This window comes from Accipiter gentilis, chromosome 3, assembly GCF_929443795.1.
Source record: "Accipiter gentilis chromosome 3, bAccGen1.1, whole genome shotgun sequence".
Lineage (NCBI taxonomy): Eukaryota > Metazoa > Chordata > Aves > Accipitriformes > Accipitridae > Astur > Astur gentilis.
In genome coordinates this window covers 48,914,927-48,933,267 of record NC_064882.1, presented here as the reverse complement: position 1 = coordinate 48,933,267, position 18,341 = coordinate 48,914,927, and the positions used below count along the sequence as shown (strand labels likewise).

Here is an 18,341-nt window from a genome sequence, read left to right as displayed (position 1 = left end):
CCTTGCCTTTCTCTTAGCCTTGGTATGATCCACACATTTTCTCAGTGCTGAGTTTTAGCTTTGAGGTCAGTGACAGCCAGCGCCTGCGTAGGGCCCGGCTGCCCCTCCACAGGACCTGGGCAGAAGCACGGCTAATTGGGGATGATCGCTGGATGATTATGTCTTGAGACATGCTGGTTAGCCAGTTTTTAATCCATTTAATGTGTGCCACATTGCTTTCGTATTATTCTGCTTTCTTCGTCAAAATGTCAAATGCCTCACAGAAATCCAAGTCTGCTCCATCGAGGCTTTTACCTTCACCGACCAAACTTGGAACCTCATCAAAACAGACAGCAAATTGGTTTGATGAGCCGTGTTCTCCATGGCCCTGTGCTGACTAGCATGGCTGGTACATGCTGCCGTCCTTCAGCTGTTATTACTCAAGCTCCAAGCCCTTTCCCCCGCCACTGCCCCTGGCCGGTGCCAGCCCACCTGCGCCCTCCTGGCCCCCACCATGCTGGGGCTCTGCCACTGCCCCGTCCCACACACTCGGACTCTTCCGAGGCCAATCTCCACCAACAGACAGGTCTCTTTCAGCCATGCCCTCCCCTGCCCTGTCCCTGATCCCGGTCATCCCCCGGGAAAGAGGACCTGCCACAGCCCTGGGCTCCCAGGGGACAGGACCCTGGAAGGGGCCGCTGGGGATTTGGGACCTCAGCGGGGCTCTGGCTTCACAGCACCTCATCTCTCAGCACTGCCCTCCTGAGAGCCCTCAGCACTGCAGGACTGGCCAGACCTGTGTGTACCTTGTTCTCAGGTAGGGCGGCATTAGCAGGAGATGTCCCTACTCCGGCTCCTCCAGTCTGACCAGCCCAGGTCCCTACACTGGGGTGCCCATGGGGGAGCTGGTGGGGCACAGGAAGGCAAGTGGGGAGCATGGCTGCACTCTGGACACACGGTGCATCAGCTGGGGTAGCCAAACATGTGGGGGGCATGGGTGAGCACATGGCCCCAGGACTGGGATGCTGAGTGCTGTTTCCCAGTAAATGCGCTTGAAGATAGCAGCTGGAAAGTGCTGGTGCGGCTGGGTGCCTGTGCTTCCTGCACAGCCCCTTCCTGGTGGCCCTTTCTGTGCATCCAAAATGTCCCTGGAGCCACGCTTCCAGGCAGATCCATCGGCAGGGTGGTTTCCTCTGATTCAACTACAGTACAGGGCGGGGAGGGCGGCATCAGATACCATAGCTGCTGGGTTGCACAGTCCTGACTCTGTCCTACAGCAGGACTCATTATCAGCACTCGAAGATGCCAGCATGCTGCAAACAGTGCCCGGACACGGCACTAAATCTAACCATACCATAAAGCATACACAGAGAGATGAGTGGGAGGGTCCTAGCTTTTGGTGTTTGACATCCTCAGAGCTGTTCCCAAATGGAGTTAGTGCATGTACAATTTATAGACTTTTTCTTTGTCCTTGTGGCTTGCCTCTGATCTCTCCAGCGGTGCAGTTCGGGAGGCAGAGGGTGCCTAGGCGGAGGCCCTGCTGACTGACAGCATCGCGTTCGCTGCGTAGGCAGCGGAACAGCCTCGTCTCGCTCTACCATCGGCCGTGGTTCAGTGAGGTCCCTGCTGTGGGCTCATGGGGGCTGCATCTGCGCTCAAACCGTGGTGGGAGTGCTCCTGCCCCATGCTCGGCTGTTGGAGTGGTTCCTGGCACCCTCTGCCCCATGCCCATTAGCGTTCTTGTTAAGGAAACCTCCGGAGCAGGCTGACCACACGCAGCCTGCACTCTGGGAGCACTCAGCCTGGCTGTGCTGGTCCTGAGCCGTTCTCAGGAGGCAGGTCCGGTGCAGCGACGTGCCAGCTGGTCCCCCTCTGCCACTCGGCACGTTGCCCTCCCTGGCACAGACGCAGCCAGGGATGCCGAAGCGGGACCTGGGCAGGGGGGTGCTGAGCTCTGGGCACCAGCCGTCGCTGCAGCACGAGCGGGGGGAGGTGACCCCATGGCTGCGGCAGGGCCTCGGTCCATGGCTTGCCCCACAGCCTCTCGCTGTCCTGGCAGGCTCTGTCCCATCACGTGCAGGTGCCGGCACAGCCCCTGCCCCGGACCAGGTGCCCGCCGGCAGGCATGAACGCGGGGCTGCTCCTGCCATGCTCGCACGCAGGCTGCGGCGAGCGCAGGGTGCGGGGGCAGGCAGCGCTGGCTCCGTCCCCGAGCCAGCTCTCTCCTCCGCCTGTTGCCGTCCATACTAACGAGGTGCCCCGTCCCTCCGCTGTGTCTCCGTCGCGTCCTGCCTCACAAACATCTCCCGGTGTCTGGGCACGGCTCCAAGCTCGGGAAGGAAAGCACTGGGCGGCTGGGCGGCGCGTGGAGCAGCATCCCGACGAACGCTGTGGGGGGGGGGTGCAGAGGCATTGGGGCATGTGGTGCCGGGGTGGGAGGGCTGCGTGAGCCCCCTGCTCTGCTAGGTTGGCGGCTTGCTGCCGTCCTGGGGAGGCACCAGGCACTGGCACACTCGGCTCTTGGGAAGTTTGCTCGTTACCAGCGCAGGGTGACTCCAGGCCGCGGTGCTGAGTCAGCCGCTTCATTACAGCGGGAACAAGGCAAGATGGCGAGGGGGGCCGGGGGGCTGGCTGGTGCCATGTGTCCATCCGCAGCGAGGGCAGGAGGGCTGTAGAGCAAGCAAGGCTTTTGTCTCAGCGTGCCGAAGAGCGTGCGCGGGCACAGAGGGAGCAGTGGGCTGTGGTCCGGGGCAGGGGCCACAGTGCTGCGGGATGTGGGACATGGTGTGGTGCAAGGGGTGAGTCCGTGCCACGGGAGAGCCCATGTCGCTCCACGTCGCTCCACTCCTCACCTGCACCGCAGGTACCTCTGGATGTTTGCAGACCTCAAATGCTGGGAGACTGAACCACCGAGCGAAGCAGCGGCACTGCCTGCCGGGGCTGGCACCTCCGTCTCTCCCACCCTGTCTGTGGTGCTGTTTCCCAAAATGAGCCCTTAGCCTCCTCTGCACTCCGGGGGCATCCTGGGCAGGACTCCTGGTGTGTGCCCTGTGCTCCATGGTGTCATGTGCCTGGGTAGTGTGAAGGGCCGGGGCAGCAGCCAGTGACCAGGGTGGGCAGAGGCAGAGCAAGGCGGGTGTGGGGGCTTGGTGCTGGTGGGGGGATATGGCCAGGGCAGGGCTGCGGAGGGAGGTTTGCCCTGCCTGCGTGGGGAGGAGGAACCCTGCATAGCTGTGCCCTGACAATGGCAGGGATGGGGATGTGGCTGTGTGTGATCCCTCCTTTGCAAGACCCCCTGGGTCCTGCCCCTGTACTGCCTGGGAAGTGCTGCTGGTGTCAGGGACGCATCCCCAGGTACAAGCTGTGGCCTCGATCCTGCAGCCAGGTCCCAGTGGTGGCCCTGCATGCGGGAGCTGTGCCACGTGTCTGCACGTGAGGCACGGTGAGCAAGAGCTGCAGTCGGTGCAGGCAGGCAGGCTGGCAGGGGCCGCATGATGGCAGAAGGTACGATGCCTCAGGGAGACCTCGCTCTCCAGAAGCAGCCCCACTAGAGCCTCCCCGAGCCACAGCCTTGCGCAGAGCCAGAGGTGAGAGCTGGAGAGACACCGGCAACCACCCTTCTCCATAGCGAGGGGCAGGGAGCAATTCCCCGGTCTTACCGAAGTTGCCATCTCAGCCACAATGCCTGTTCTCCCTCTAGACTAGTTCTCACACGCCAGAAGCGGCTCAGTGTCCCCGAGCCACGGTCTCGCCCCCTGCCCACAGAGCTGGTCCCCCACACCTGCAGCCCAGCCAGCCCTGCTGCACCCCGGTGGGTGCTGTGTACATGATGGGTCCCCCATGCCCAGTCCGGCCATGCCTCACATGTGACGGGTCCCCTGCGCCCAGTCCGGCCATGCCTCACACGTGACGGGTCCCCTGTGCCCAGTGTGGTTCTGCCCCATGCAGGATGGGTCCCATGCCCGCTCCAGCCATGCCCCACACAGATTGCGTGCCCCACGCCTTGTCCAGCCCCACGCAGAGCTGGTGCCTCGTGTGCGGCGGGTGCCCTGTGTCCATCCATCCCATGCAGGAGCCCCCCGTGCCAAGCCCAGCTCTGCCCCATGCCCAGGCGCAGCAGCCCCCGTGCCTGCCCGGTGCCTGCCCTCCCACTGCCAGCGCCCTGCGAACATGAGGCACCAGCCCCAGTGAGGCAGAGCTATTTTTAACAGCTGCTTCTGCTTGATTTGAGCTGTGAACTTGTAACGTGTTTATGCTAAAGGGGTTTCTTTTTTTCCTTCTCTCTTTGTGCTGAAGAGGCAGCGCCGGAGATCAAAGCTTGTCTCTTTGCGTTTTGTGATGGCGGGGCTGGGAGGGAGCGCACAGAGGCGGGCAGAGGCCAGCAGCTCCGCGGGGCGGCGTGGCACGCAGGTCACGCTCCTGTCCTCGGGCAGCCACGGTGGCGGGGCCGGGGCTCATGCACCTCTCTCTGTCCCCGCAGGTCCGGGATCCCAGGAGCCATGGGCAGGGACGGCCGGCACCCAGCACCCCTGGCAGCCCGCCGTGGGCGGCACTGAGCTGGGGCAGACGGCAGCGGGACCATGGGCTGCCAGTGGCGGCGGGGAGGCACGGCAGCAGGCAGGGCTGTCGGGGCGGTGTGCTGGGGGCCGTAGAGGCGGGCAGTGGGCAGCATGCCCGGCAGCCTCTCACCCGCCTCCCGCGCAGCATCCCTTCTCCGCGGCGGCGTGGGATGAGGCCGCCCGCTGCCCCGGGCAGCTCCGGGGACGGGTGCAGCCCAGGGCTCCGGCCATCGGTGCTCGGCCCCCAGCGCCCCGCCGCAACACCCCGCCACAGGGCAGCGGCCCCGGGGCCCTGAGCCATGGTCAGCCGGGAGCCCCTCCCCGGCCCGGCCCCCGCCGGCGAGGGCAGCCAGGAGAAAGCCATGACAGTGCGCTCGGTGCTGCTCAACCGCGACTCACCCGACATCGAGAGCCGCCTCAAGCGCCGGCGCAACCGCACGCAGCAGGTCCGCTTCAAGGACCTGGTGGAGGGCGGCGTGGGGCGGGCGGCCAGCCCCCCCCTAAGGCCCACAGCCACCACCGGCCCCAACACCCCACGTGCCTCGCCGCCCCCCAGGGACACCCCTGAGCCGGCGGCTCTCTGTGCCTCGCGGCGGAGCTGGCCCCAGGCCCAGCCGGGCTCGCTGACGCTGCCCATGCCCAGGAAGGCGTGCATGAGCACCGCTATCCAGACCTCCCCCAGCCTCCAGAAGCCCTTCCCAGCCTCCCAGCCCCGCAGCAAGAGCGTCTGCAACGTGGCCGGGGACGCCGTGCTGCCCACCGCCGCGGGGAGCGCCCAGTGCCCTGGGCGGGCCGTGCCCACTGTTACCAGCTGGGCTGTGCCCCCGCGGGTGCCCGGCAGCCTCCCGGTGCACGATCACGCCACGGCCCTCGCCCAGCACGCTGCCGTGTGCCACGAGCCACCGCCACCGCCCAGGGATCCCTGTCCCCCTCATCTGGGCACAGCTGGATGCCCCGCTGCTCGCTGCACCTCCCCAGCACAGAGCTGTGCCCCTGAGCCCTGCCCGCTGCCCTCTGCCTGCGCCCGGCTCCACGGGAACCCCAGGGGCAGCCGTGGGAATGCCCCACGCCCGGCTTCCGTGCCCTGCGGTCAGCCCCGGCCGCCCGCCGAGCCATGGGGGCTTGGCCGCAGTGACTCGGAGCGGAGCCTGCCCCACGGGCGCCCACCGCCGCAGCCCTTGCCGCACCGCCAGCAGACCATCCCCACCACGGAAACCCACGGCCTCTGCCAGCCAGCTCAGGGCAACCCCCTGCGGGACCCCCCACCACCCCAGCACCAGCTCTGCGGCACGCCCTGGGGGGGGCCCTGCTGCACCTCGACAGCCCCCATCCCACCAGCGCCAGGCTGGCACGGCTCTGCCACCACCGTGCCGGAGAAGACACCAGCTGCGCTTGGCCGTCTGGACCCCCATGGCATCTGCAGCCGGCTGCGTGACACTGAGCCTGGCCATGGCCGGGCAGGACCAGAGGGGCCCAGGGAGCCGCTGGCCCCAGCCCCGCAGGGCCCCGGCGTGGGGACACAGCTGGCTGGCCAGGCACCAGAGGTCCCCTGGCACGGGCAGCCCTGCCTCACCGCCGAGCAGTCTGAGACGCTGCGCCACGTCCAGGACCTTCTGCAGCTGGTGGTGGCGGCCAAGGGGCCGGTGGGACCACCAGCGGGGGATGAGGACACCCAGACATCTCAGGGAGAGGGCCCCCGGAGGCCCGGGGAGCAGGGGGACCTGCAGTCCCAGCTGCAGTCCCTGGAAGGGGTGCTGGAGACCAGCCAACAAACCATCCGGGTGCTGCTGGACGTCATCCAGGACCTGGAGAAGAAGGAGGCCCAGCGGGACGGGTGAGCAGGTGGGGATGGAGGGGGCAGGCGGGGGGTGCCGATGTCCCTGCGGGAGCTGTGGATGGAGGACGGGGGGTGGAGGGGCCCTGCCAGAGATTTGGGTGCTGCCACCTCCCAGATGCATTTCCCCCTGAGAAATTCAGAGCTTCTGTACATGCACATGCGGCACCGCGTCTTGGCGCGACGTCTCGCCCACCCGGCTTATTCTGTGTGTGCCCGCGGTGCCCTCCCCATGCCCAGGGAAAGGGCGCAGGGGGTACAGGCCAGGGGGATGAGGGGAGCTGGGTCCCCTGCCTGGTCCTGGTGCGGCTGACATGCCCATCGGTCACGGGAGCGGAGATCTGGGATGTCACATCCTAACTGCAGGCTCAGCCCAGCCATGGCAGATACCCTGGGGACAACATCCCTGCTGTGCTTTGGGGAGAGCCTCTCTATTTCTCACGCCTGTTTTCAGCCCCATCCTTGGAGTTGAATGGCACAAAGTTGGTGTCCGGTGCCTCAGTGACTGACATGCCTGTGCCCCAGGGAGGTGCCCATGCACCCCCATCCTGCCCTACCCGGCACAGGACCTGTGCCATGGGCAGTGGGGCAGGGCATCCCCCGGGCCAATTTTCCTTGGCCTCCCAGACAGATTTGCCAAATGGAGCAAGGTGTTGGACGTTAGTGTGTGATGGCCCAGAGCTGAGACCCTCCAAACTCATCTCACACGAGGGCCACCAACCTCCAAGGAGATGCAAGGAGCTGCTTGCCCCATGGTGGTCCTGGCACCCTCCTGTAAAACCTTCTAGGGCTTATTCCCCACACCCTGAGATGGCCAGCTCCCACCAGGGCAGTGCGATGATCCATTCATTAATTAATTAATGCCTGTGTTGGCTGTAACTGAAGTGCAGGCAAAGCTGCCCTCGTGCTACCTTCCAGAGCAGTGCTAGTGGGAAGGGACTGATGGAGGTCTCTGGTCCAGTGCCCACTGAAGGTGGGTGCAGCCAGGACAGGCTGCTCAGGACCTTGCTCAGCGGCTGTTTAGTGTCCAAGAGGATGGAGATCCCCAACCTCTCGGGCCCCTGTCCTAGTGTTTGACCACCCTCAGGGTGAATACTTGCTCCCAGTCTTTAGTGCTCATGCAGCTCATGCCCTCTGCTCCTCGCAGGGAAAGAAGCAGTGAAGAGAAATATGCATGCAGCCTTTGCAGTACCAAGCAATGGCCGCAGCTCAAGATATTCCCATTAAGCTCCTGCCGCGATTTCCCAGAGTCAGCTGTCATGGGGGCAGCAGCTTTGCCTGGGCAACCATGCTGGGAGCACTGGTACTGGGGCAGAGGGACAGCCTGCGAGGCTCCGCGCTGAGCGGCATGGCTTGGCCCGTCCTGCCCTCAACACCGTCTGTCAGTGAGGTGGCCCTGGGGACTGCGGTGGTGTGGAGCATCCCCTGCACAGCTTACGGGCGGCATTTCAGGTACAGCCGTGCTGTGCTTCAGTTGTGTGGGGACAGCCCAGGGCACTGGGATGAGAGAGCTCGTTAGTTTGGCAGCTCATTAGTTTGGCCTCACAGGTGGAGAGGGGCCCAGGCTGCCAGGGACACTGAGCTTGACGTGTGTCGCGGCGGTATTGGTATGTCTGATTTGGCATGCGGTTTTGGGGAGGCAGGGTGGCACACAGGAGGAGATCAGGACCTGCCAGATGGGCAGCTCCTAGTAGTTCTGGCCCTGGTGCCTGTGCATGTGTTTAATTGTTTTATCTAAAACAAGTGACTGCTAAATACCTCCTTCCAATTAGGGGCAATAGAGGCAGTGTGGATCCCACAGAGGCATTAGCAAGAGCATGGGAGCCCACGCAGGCATTTAGGTTCCCTCCCTGGCACAGGCTGCCTGACCACGGGCACAGCCTGTGTGTGTCCATCCCAGCCGGGAGCTACCGGCAGCCCTGGGGCGCCGGTTTCCACGGGCCCTTCCCTGCGCTCTGAGCACCCATTCCCCCCTGGCCACATGGCAGCTGCCTATCCCAGTCAGCTTTGTGTGTGCCCTGGCCGCTTCTGCCCTGGCGCAGCATGGGCGACCTCACTGGAGGGATGGAGAACGTGGTCCAGGGCTTGGCCCTGTTTGCCCAGAGAAGAAGCAGCACCAGCAGTTCAGCACACCCTGGCTCCCCAGGAAGTTCAGCACCCCTCCTGTGCTCCTGCGCCCTCCCAGCTTTTCCAAGCAAAGCACTGAAAAAGTGCTTCTTGTGGCCGGCACAGCAGTGCTGCTCCCGTCTCCACAGACGGGGACCTGAGAGCAGTGCCAGGGGCTCTGGCCAGGGCCAGGGCTGGGCTTCACTTCTCCCGCGATCGCTGGTGCTGGGCATCAGCGTGCAGGCCCGGCACAGCCCTCTCGCCTCTCGCCTGTCAGGGTTGCAGGAGGGTCTGCTGCCCCTGGAGCTGTGCGGCTGCTCAGAGGGGAAAGGCCGGGGACACCCTCCAGGCTGCCCGCAGCCCTGCAGTCATGCCGTGGCCGTGCCGAGCCTCGTCCCTGCAGGGTACAGCAGGGGCATGTGCAGAGCAGTGCCTGTTGAGAGGGCAGGTTTGCTCCCTCAGTCAGAAGGGAGCTTGTCTGCTCAGGAAGCTGATTTAGCTTCACTGTGGGCAGCTTAATTAGGATCTCGGCTCCTTATACTGTTGCAGTCAAATGAGCAAACAAGATGCCCGGAGACATAAGGAATGGGATAGGAAATCACAGAAAAAATTATCCCAGTGTCTTTATGCTGAGGAACAGCGTGGCCTCATTTGCCACGGGTCAGCATCCTGCATGCGCGTGGTGGCTCCGAGGCACCTGCCGTGCACCACAGCGGTGCCACCAGCCCCGATGCCGCTCGCTGTGTAACATGTCCTCACAGGGTCCAGGCATCTACCGCCAGCAACATCCCACACCAAATACCTATCCCAGGATTAGCTCTCATCCTGGTAGAATGGCACAGTTTATACAACATTAGATACTCACGCACACACACATATATATGTACCTCATATATATATAAAAGGTATAATGATCTAATTTATGTGCTAACAGTATAATCCCAATTGTAATATATAATTTGGTCCATTAAAAGACCTAGTTTCTGAGGGCTGAGAACAATCGTGATCAAGGTCAAGTAATAGGAGGAAGATTTAAACAGGAAAATGTGACTACTATGTGGGACATGGGGGTGTTTTCTCAGCTGTCCCCCAAGAAGCCACAGCCTGCCGTGCCTAAGAGGGGCAACAGAGATGTGGAGATGGAGTCCGCAAGGGTAACCAAAAGCATATCACAGGGCCCTTTTCTTACAGCTCTGAGAGCAACTGGAGTCAGGACACCAGTGGGGAGCACCCAGCAGCAGTGCTGGGGTGCCGGGGGTCTGCAGGCAGCCCCACAGCAGAGCCCCAGCACGGCCCCGGCACCCTGGAGGTTGCGGGGGCTGCAAAGCCAAAGGCACACGAGCTCAGTTCAGAGAAGCTGCAGGCTGCTAAGCAAGGAGAGACATCGGTCAACCATTTCCCTGGGCAGGTGGTGGCTCTCCTGCCGGCAGCTGAAGCCAGGGCCGGCGGTGGCGCGTGGAAGCTGCCAAACTTAGGGGAGAACTGGGCTGGCACTGTGGCTGGGCAAGAGGTTCACTGCCGGTCCCTGGGATGCTGGGATGCTGCAGCCGGTGGACACCCTGTGCTTGCAGGGTGGCAAGAGCAGGGACGTGCTGCTGGCAGGCAGCAGGGACACTGGGGACACGGGACACTCAGTCTGCATGGTGGGACCAAAGGAGAGACCTGGTCCTGGGGAGCAGGCACCCCGTGGGGCTCCAGGCAGGAGGGCAGCAGGGCAGGCAGCCGGCATTTGCCCAGCAGCACAGCACAGTGCGTGCTCCCTGCGCAGCATGCAGCTGGCCTGTGGATTCATCGGGGCTGGCGTTTAGCACCAGCAGGAGAAACATTCAGGGTGCAGACACCTTCTGTAGAGATCCGGGAGGAGGACTGCATTGGGGTTGAGCCGAGCTTTGGCACTCATCAGCTTAATTTGAGTCCTATGCACCTTCCCTGGAGCAGGATGCTTCTCTGGTACAAAAGCACCAAAAAGAGATAAATTCTGAGTTTGGCGTAGGCTGATGATTAGTCTGGAGCATCTCTCTGCCCATCTGTCAGGGCTCTGCTGTGTGCCGCCAGTGCCCCTGCATAGACCTCACGCTGCCCACGGTCTCGCTCCCTCTATGGCACCATGCGTGGGGAGATGTGTGGTGACCTGGGATGGCCACGGGCATAAGGTACAGCTCTGGGATGGAGAAGAAAGGAGGTGGACCCATTGTGAAGGATTCGAGGCTTCTGCCGTGCCTGTCAGAAATCTGTGGAGCTGAGAGGCACCACGCTTGGCCTGGCATTAAACAGCATCGCATGGGAGGAGAGGAGCTGGATCCGAGAGAGGACAGGAGCTGGGATCCAGGGAGGAGAGTCGCGGCTCCTGGCTGCTGGAGTATGAACTCCAGAGGCAGATGAGGGGCCTGGGAGCAGCTGAGGAGGCACAGGCAGACTGAGGCCAGGTCTCCAGGCTCACAGCACTTCTGCTCTGTTGCAGGCGACACTCGTACCGGACAGGGCAAGACATCGCCAACTGTGGGACCTGCCGGGACTGTGCCTGCATCATCTACAGGTAAGAGGCAGCTCTGGCACCCTGCACATTCCTGATGGGGCCCCTGTGCCCCTCCGTCCCTCAGACTCAGAAGTGCAGGGGGGTTTGCAAGTCTTCACTCCTGGGGACCGTGCTGGGGGAGGGAGGGAACCTGCCCACCTGTGCTCCATCTCCTGTCCCTGTGTCAGGGTGGATGCTCAGGGCACCCCAAGCTGCAAGGGGTTGCAGGGTCTCATCCTGTCCAGGTCCGAGTTGTCGGGGGGACATGGTGCTAACAGTCACAGCTTTTCCTCTCCTGTCCATCCTAGTGCAGGAGCTCTCTGTTCATAGCAGGAACGCCTCCAGCACCTTAGGACAGACACAAACCCAGCTAGCTGTACAGGGCCAGCTGAGACCCCTCTACCTGTCCCCGGTAGAGGCCATTGCAGGAAGCTCAAGGGAAAAGGTGACGGGGCATGCAGGGAGCAGTTGTCCCTGTGCCACATGTGCAGCACCGTGTCCTTGTGCCTCGTCCTGCTCATCCATGTCCCAAGGGACCTGTCCCATCTGGGTACACAGAGGCTATCAACCCCACTGTCTCCGCAGCTGCCCCTGCTCCCAGGGCACCACATACGGACCACTCTTGGGTGTTGGGGAGCTCCAAGGACAGACTGCTTACAGGTGTCAGGCGGCCGCCTTCATTACAACCACCGAGGCTGCCTAAGCCCACTTCAGCACGAAGGCATTCTGCCACTGATCACAAGTTACAGGGGCAACAGCTCTCAGGGACGAGAGGGCCAACGCTGCACAGTCTGCAGCACACCCTCATCTTGCACCAGCCCCGGGGGGAACCTTGCCTGCCAGCTCCTGCCAGGCTCCGGGTGAAGGCCAGAAGGTGCTGATTTACCAAGAAAAGGCCATTGCCAAGGCCCCTGCGCCTGCTGGGAGGCTCCCATAGGACTGGAGAGAAGGCAGCAGTGCCTGTCGTGCCAAAAAAACAGTTCGGTGCAAAATGCATCCCCACCTCACAGCCTGGGGCTCCAGCAGGCAACCGTGCACCCAAGGGGCACAGAGGCGTGCTCATCTGTGGGTTGGACAGCACAGGGTAACCTGGGCGCCCAGGCAGAGCTGCGGCAGAGTTGGGGATGCATTTCTGTGCCTCAGCCGGACCCCGAGGACCGCTGCTGTCCAGGTTCTGCTGCAGCCAAGGCCAAGCAGAGGGGCCAGCCCTGGCCCAGGCAGCTGGGCTGCTGCAGCAGGGCAGGTGGGACAGAGGCAGCAGGGACAGAGATGCCATTTGAGCCAGAGCCTGGGCTGCACTGAAGGCACGACAGTGCAGCTGCCCGACCCTGGACTATTTCTGTCTTTGCTGGGTGACTCCTTCCTCTGCAAGGAGTCCTCAGACAGGGGTTATACAGGCTGGTCCCCACCAGCAGCTCAGTCCAGCTGTGAGCTTGCAGCCTTCCCTCTCTCCTCACAGCTCTCTTTTTGGTCCTAAAGGCAGCATCTCCCCCGGCAGGTTACACTGTGCTGAGGTATGGTCACACAGCTGCCCTGCCAGCCCTGTGCCAGGCAGGACACTGAAGCCACACCTGGGCACAGCTGGCAGCCGGCGTGCTGGGACCCCTCAGTGGCAGATTTGGAGGGGCACAGGTGCTGGCATGGCCTGGGTGCTCACTGTCCTTGGAGCCGGGCTCAGGTCACTGGGCCAGCCCAGGAGACATTTGGGCACACCGGTGCCAGTTCTTCCCCTGGCCTGCTGCCAGGGCTCCTAGCATGGGTGCAGGCACCTCACCACTCTTCAGCCAGCTCCTGCCATGTGTCAAAAGACCAGAGCAGGGTCCTGGCCTGAATCTGGTCCCTTTATCTCTGTGGAGAGCAGCTCCTGCTCCCAGGAGTAGATGGAGTGATTTTCATGAAGGACAGCTGACTGGCTGCAGCTGGAAGGAGAGTTGCTCTGGTTTGATGGCAGAGCATTTATCTTCTGTAACAGCAATATATCGGGGAAAGCCTCATTAGTGGCTGGTGAGTGGGCTTGCTCTGAGTCCAGGCTGCATCTCTTTGTCCCTATGCCAGCTTTGCACAGATGCTGCAGACGGACTGCTGGTCACACAGGGGACTCCTGCGTCTCGCCGGGGTCTGGGACTGCGGGGCCTTAGCTCTGCTTCCCCAGCGTCAGCTTTGGGTCAGGGTGTGGAAGTCCTTACCTCCACTGCCCTCTCCTCAGAGCACATTTGGTCTATGGCATCTCACTCCCTCCCCGGTGCAGACAGCGACGTGTCCCCATCAGCCCTGTGGGAATCGGGGAGTTGCAGTTTCGCCCGAGCCTTCTGCCTATCCAGGCATCCGTGGGTGTCCATTTGCCCCTCTGGCCATGCAGCCTGCCATCTCCCTCTGTGCATGTGCAGGTGGCTGGCCAGGCATGTTCTCTTTTTGCTATTAGTTAGGCTTACTCTTCTAGCGCTCAGAAGTGTAGGATGTGGAGCACAGAGCTGGTGCTGAGCAGTGCTCTGCAGTGCACATGGTGTGCACACAGGGCAGTTTAGTCACTGCCACTGTGCTTTTGTGAGTGCCTGTGTGTAGAACGGACGCGCTCTCCTCCAGGCACCTCCGGGCTGGAGGTGCACAGCTCCAGCCCCCACTGTGCACCAGCATCCCCGCACCCCTGTGCCGGCCGCCCTGTGCACCCACGCTGCCGCGGCAGTGCCGTATCTGTCTCTCTTGTTCTCCACTTATTTACACCACAAACTCCCCCACTGTAGCTCGTGGGGGACTTCAGTGCTAATTGGGTCTGACGAGCCTGTCTCCACACAGCATTGCGGTGGAGAGAGATGTCACATCTGGGGGAGGTGGCTCCCTGTAATTGCCACGCTCTTGCTGGAGACTCCCTCTGGGCTTCACTACCATCTGCGTGATAAGAAGAGGCTCCGGTGGGACATGGGGTGGGTGGACTGGGTGCAGCACCCAGTGTAGAGTGCATTGGGTGCCAGGAGCCAGGGCAGCACTCCCAGCACCAGCCCCCGGGGATGGCCCACAGGGGGAACAGACCTGCCTGCCTGCATCCCATCCCAGGGCCATGCAGGAACGTGCCAGATGTGCACCTCTGTAGTGGCCCCGAGCCCTTCCACTGCAATGTGCTGGAGAGTGGGGGTCCTTCCCCATGCTGCCCCCCCTGCTATGGGACTGTCTGCCACAACTCGCCCTTTTTGCTAGAAATAGCTGGGGACAATCGGTGTCCTCACAGGGAGAGGTGATGGGAGGTGAGAGGAAGCGTAAACGTGCCGAGTGGGAGCTTGCAGGGAGCTCCCCGTGTGCGGGGCGGCCACGCCACGTGTGTGGTCCTAGGCACACGCTGCAGCACCTTGCTAATCCGATGGGACGTGGCTGGTGTGAGGAGATCGGAGTGCTTTCCATGTGAGGAAGCATCACGGCGCATGGCAGCCAGCCAGGGTGCTGCGGGGACACTGGAGGGCTCCAGCACTTGGAGGAAACCTGAGGGTTGTGGTGGGAGGCACAGCCCTTACCTACCCAGACCCACAGCACCCTAATTCCTTGCATCACCAGTGGTGTGACAGGCAGCAGCACAGCCCTTACATGCTTGTGCCATCTCCTGATGCTGCAGCTGCCCTCAGGCCGTGGGGCCAGGTGCAGCACTGGTGGCACCAGCGGCAGGATGAGGTGCCCTGGCCCCAGGGACGCACAGCCCCTCTTTGGGGGGAAAATGGCTAACCAGGGTCCCACAGACCCTGGGCTCGCCCCCCTGCAGCAGCACTGGTCCCCAGTTAGGGTGGTTGGCCGGCTCCCCGCCAGTCATGGGCAAAGTCTCGGCAGTTGTTAGCTGAGCTGGGAGGGACCCTGCAGCTCTGGGGTGATGGACCAGCACCACCAGAAGCCATGCCCTGCTCGGGGGAGCACGTCATGGTCCTGTGGCAAAGGAGCGGCAGCAAGGGAATCACACTGCCACGGCTGGCAACTACAAGGTGCCCGGCATGTCCAGAACCTTCCTCTGTCCTCCACTCTGTGCTGGGAGCATGGCTGCCTTTGCCAAGAATGGCCAGCTCCTGCAGCAGTGCCACTGGTCCCTAATGGGCATTCCCACTGATGGTGTGATCAGAGCAGAGGAGCCGCTGCACTCCCGAGCTGGGGACGCTGCTGCAGGAAACACCAGTTACCCAGTGCCAGGAGCACAGTGTGCTGGGAACAACTCCCTGGCACTTCAGGAGGGCCCTTGCAGCAGATCAGCTCCCCAGGAGGGACTTGGCGCGTTTGTCCTTGTTTAGGGCAGGTGTTTAGGCCAAAAGGGCACTGGCGAGCAGGTGAAACAGGGAAAAGCAGTCAAGCCCAAGAGAAAGGCAGAGGCAGCACTAGGCTTTGAGAATGGATGAGGAAGAAGGTGCGGGGTGTGCAGCTGAGGGTGACCCATCCCAAAAGAGCCCCTGCCACCAGGTCTGGGGCCGCTTATTGGTCTGTCCCTCTGGAAGGAGAGATTCCTGGATGCTCCGGCACAGCAGGTTTAGCCGTGTGGTGCCATGTGCCCGGCTGCAGACTGCACTGCGACAGACAGGACAGCTGTTTTGGACAGATCTGGCCCCCACCCCACCACTTGCAGCCTCTGAGGATGAGGGTGGTGGGCTGGAGCTGTCTGAAGGTGCATGCCAGCAGGATGTCCCCTCACAGGAGTGCATGGTGACCCCGGGAAGTCCGCCCACCAGCAAGTGCCAGGAGCCCTGGAAAATGCTGCCAGAGAAACACCCAAAGGGCCACTCAGCACCGCAGGCTCCCAGCCAGCGGCTGCTCCTGCATGAGACCCCTGCCCTTCCCGTGGGCTCAGTCATCCCCTCCAGCCGTGGGACGAGAGCCACCAAAGCCAGCCTGGTCCCCTGCCCACGCACGCCGTCCCCGTGCAGCAGCCTCAGGAGCGCAGTGGGCCTGAGCTCCCCAGGGACATGTCCTGGGGAGGTGTGGGGGGGTGCTGAGCTCCCCAGGGGCTTGTGGGGGACCACAGGGATAGAGGTGGGTGCCGGGGTGCAGAGCTGTGGCAGGCGGGGGGCTGCAGCCAGCGATGCCCTTTAATGCCGTCCCCTTCGCTCCGCTCGCCCGCAGCGTGGAGCACGATTTCCGGCAGCAGGAGGGCCGCTTCCAGCAGGTGCTGAGCCATATCGAGGGCGACACGACACCAAGCTCCCCTGTGGCGGCGGTGGGGGCTGTCTTGCCACCCAGGCAAGAGCCGTCACCAGTGACGAAGCTGCCTGCAAAGCTGGACACAAAGAAATCCAGGCGCAAATGCTTCTGGTTCCTGTGAGCCGGCGGTGCCCGGTGGACCAGGAGCACAGGGGCACTGTCCCAGCACTGACCCCCCTGTCCACGTCTCCTTCTTTCTCTCCCTCCCTCTGATGGTAGGGTTTGGGTAGCACCAGCTTTTATATTTTTAACCGTTCAGTTTAATGTATCGAAGCCCCTGTGTAAATAAGGCAAGGGGAACAATGGCTGTATTTAATGAGAATTCAATAAATTCTACGGAGACGCTATTTTTGTTACATCCTCTCCCACCTGTGCACTTCTGTTCTGGGTGAGGAGGAGGAGGGGGCGGTGGCTGTTCCCCTGCACAGGCTGCAGCGCTCGCCCAGCCCCAGGCGCCCACAGGTCCTCTGCGAGAGCAGCCTTGGGCTCTCCTCTGCCTCGGGGCTCCCCAAGGGCCGCCTGCAGCCCCAGTGCTGCCAGCCTGCCCTGGCTGAAATCAGTGCTCTTCCCCGCAGCCCACACCGTGGGCTGCTCACCCGTCCCCCCGGTTGCTGCCTGCAGGTTAACCAGGAGCACCGAGAATTTGTCCTGCACCCCTGGTCAGAGACGGTGGAAAATGGTCTCTGTGGGACCCTGGCTGGGAGAGAGGAGACCTGTCCCTAAAAACCTCCCGGGTGGGAGGCCGGGCTGCGTGGGGGCCCCGGGGGCGGGGGGAACACGGCTCTCCTTCCAGCAAGCATCTTCAACTGAGGCTGGGGGGCTGAGCCCTGTGCAGTCTGCCTGTACCTGGGGCTGCCACAGGAGCAGGGGCTGCAGGAGCTAGAAATTCCCTCTCCCCTTTATGGCCATCTGGCAGGGCCTCCCTGGCTGCAGGATGCGCTGGCTAATTACAGGGAGAAAGGAATTAGCAGCTCAAATATTCCAGCCTCTGCAAGGCTGCCCACGAGAGGAGAAATTCAGCATCAGTTTAATGAGGGTCCCAGATCAAAGCGGCCGGCGGCGGCAGTGGGCAGCGAGTGTACACCGAGCGCGGTGCAGTAAGTGCTCCCCAAGCTCCTCCCCAGCCTGCTGGGATGCGCTGTGCCCTGACCACCCTCTGCTGCCGTGGAGCTGCGGGGCGAGTGCTTCCCAGATCCCGGGGCGATGCCGAGTGTGGCACGGAGGCTCTCAGCTCAGCATCTGCCGGTGGCAGGAGCAGTCACAGCTCTCCCAGCGGGGTCTCCTTAGAGAAGAGGACATTCCCCAGCCTCCTCCAGCAGGCACCTGGCACCCGGGGCCACAGCAAGCAGCTGTTGCAGCCACAGAGGTCCGGCAAGGGCGAGCAGAGGGTGAGAAGGTCTGGCTACGGCCTCTCCAGCTGGTGCCCACACCATGGTACCCCAAAGCAGGAGACTTGCACGTGCAGGAGCTGACCTGACATTAAACCCCATCCCTTGTGCCAGGCACCCAGCTGGCACTCCCGAGGAGGGTCGGCAGTGCCGAGGGGCTCCCATGGTCCCAAGCTGCCCCAGCTGCTCGGCCGTGGGAGACGCTGCAGTGCCCAGCACTGGCCCCGCTCGCCAGCGGCTGCCTGAGCCTCAGCCGCAGCCTCTCCTGCAGCAGCTTGTCCTTCCCTGCTCGCGAGCCGCATGGGATGGAGCCAAACTGTCCAGGCAGGGTCAGGGGAGGTCAGAGGCCTCTCAGTGCCCAAGTTCCCGGGACAATGAATCTGCAGCCCTCCTCCCTTCTTGCCCAGCAGCAACAGGGTGGATGGACGGATGGCGGCCACACATGCGCCTCTGGTCCCCTCAGACCTTCCTGGCAGCCAGAGCTGCTGAAGCAGCCCAGGCTGAGGGGCCTCAGATGCCAGGCTGAATGCAGGAGCAGCATCATGGAAATCATGAACGACACTGGGAAAGATGCCAGACAGCGTTTCTGGAGCCCAGCAGGGCCAGCGCATGGGAAGGGGAGCAAGCGGTCAGAGTGAGGTGCAGCCAAAGGATCGCTCCCCTTCTCCTGCACTGTATATGGGGCCATACTTCAGCACCCAGCATCCCTCCTCGCCTCTGTCACAGCCCGGCAGAGCACACCCAACAGCTCTTTTTGCTCTTGCTTCCTCTGGCACTGAATCACGCAGCCTGGGAACAAA

At 62.7% G+C, this 18,341-nt stretch overlaps 2 protein-coding genes across 5 annotated transcripts in view; one reads left to right on the top strand and one right to left on the bottom strand.

The window, feature by feature from the left end:
* LOC126052025 (dedicator of cytokinesis protein 2-like) overlaps positions 1-18,341 on the bottom strand; it is an 82,356-nt gene that overhangs the window by 23,068 nt on the left and 40,947 nt on the right. The window lies entirely within an intron of this gene.
* On the top strand, positions 4,303-16,787 carry LOC126052048 (INSYN2B protein-like). The gene is made up of 3 exons (XM_049832120.1): positions 4,303-6,372; positions 10,940-11,014; positions 16,076-16,787. Exons 1-3 carry the CDS (start codon positions 4,838-4,840, stop codon positions 16,272-16,274), a joined length of 1,809 nt encoding a protein of 602 aa, XP_049688077.1. The 5' UTR covers positions 4,303-4,837; the 3' UTR covers positions 16,275-16,787.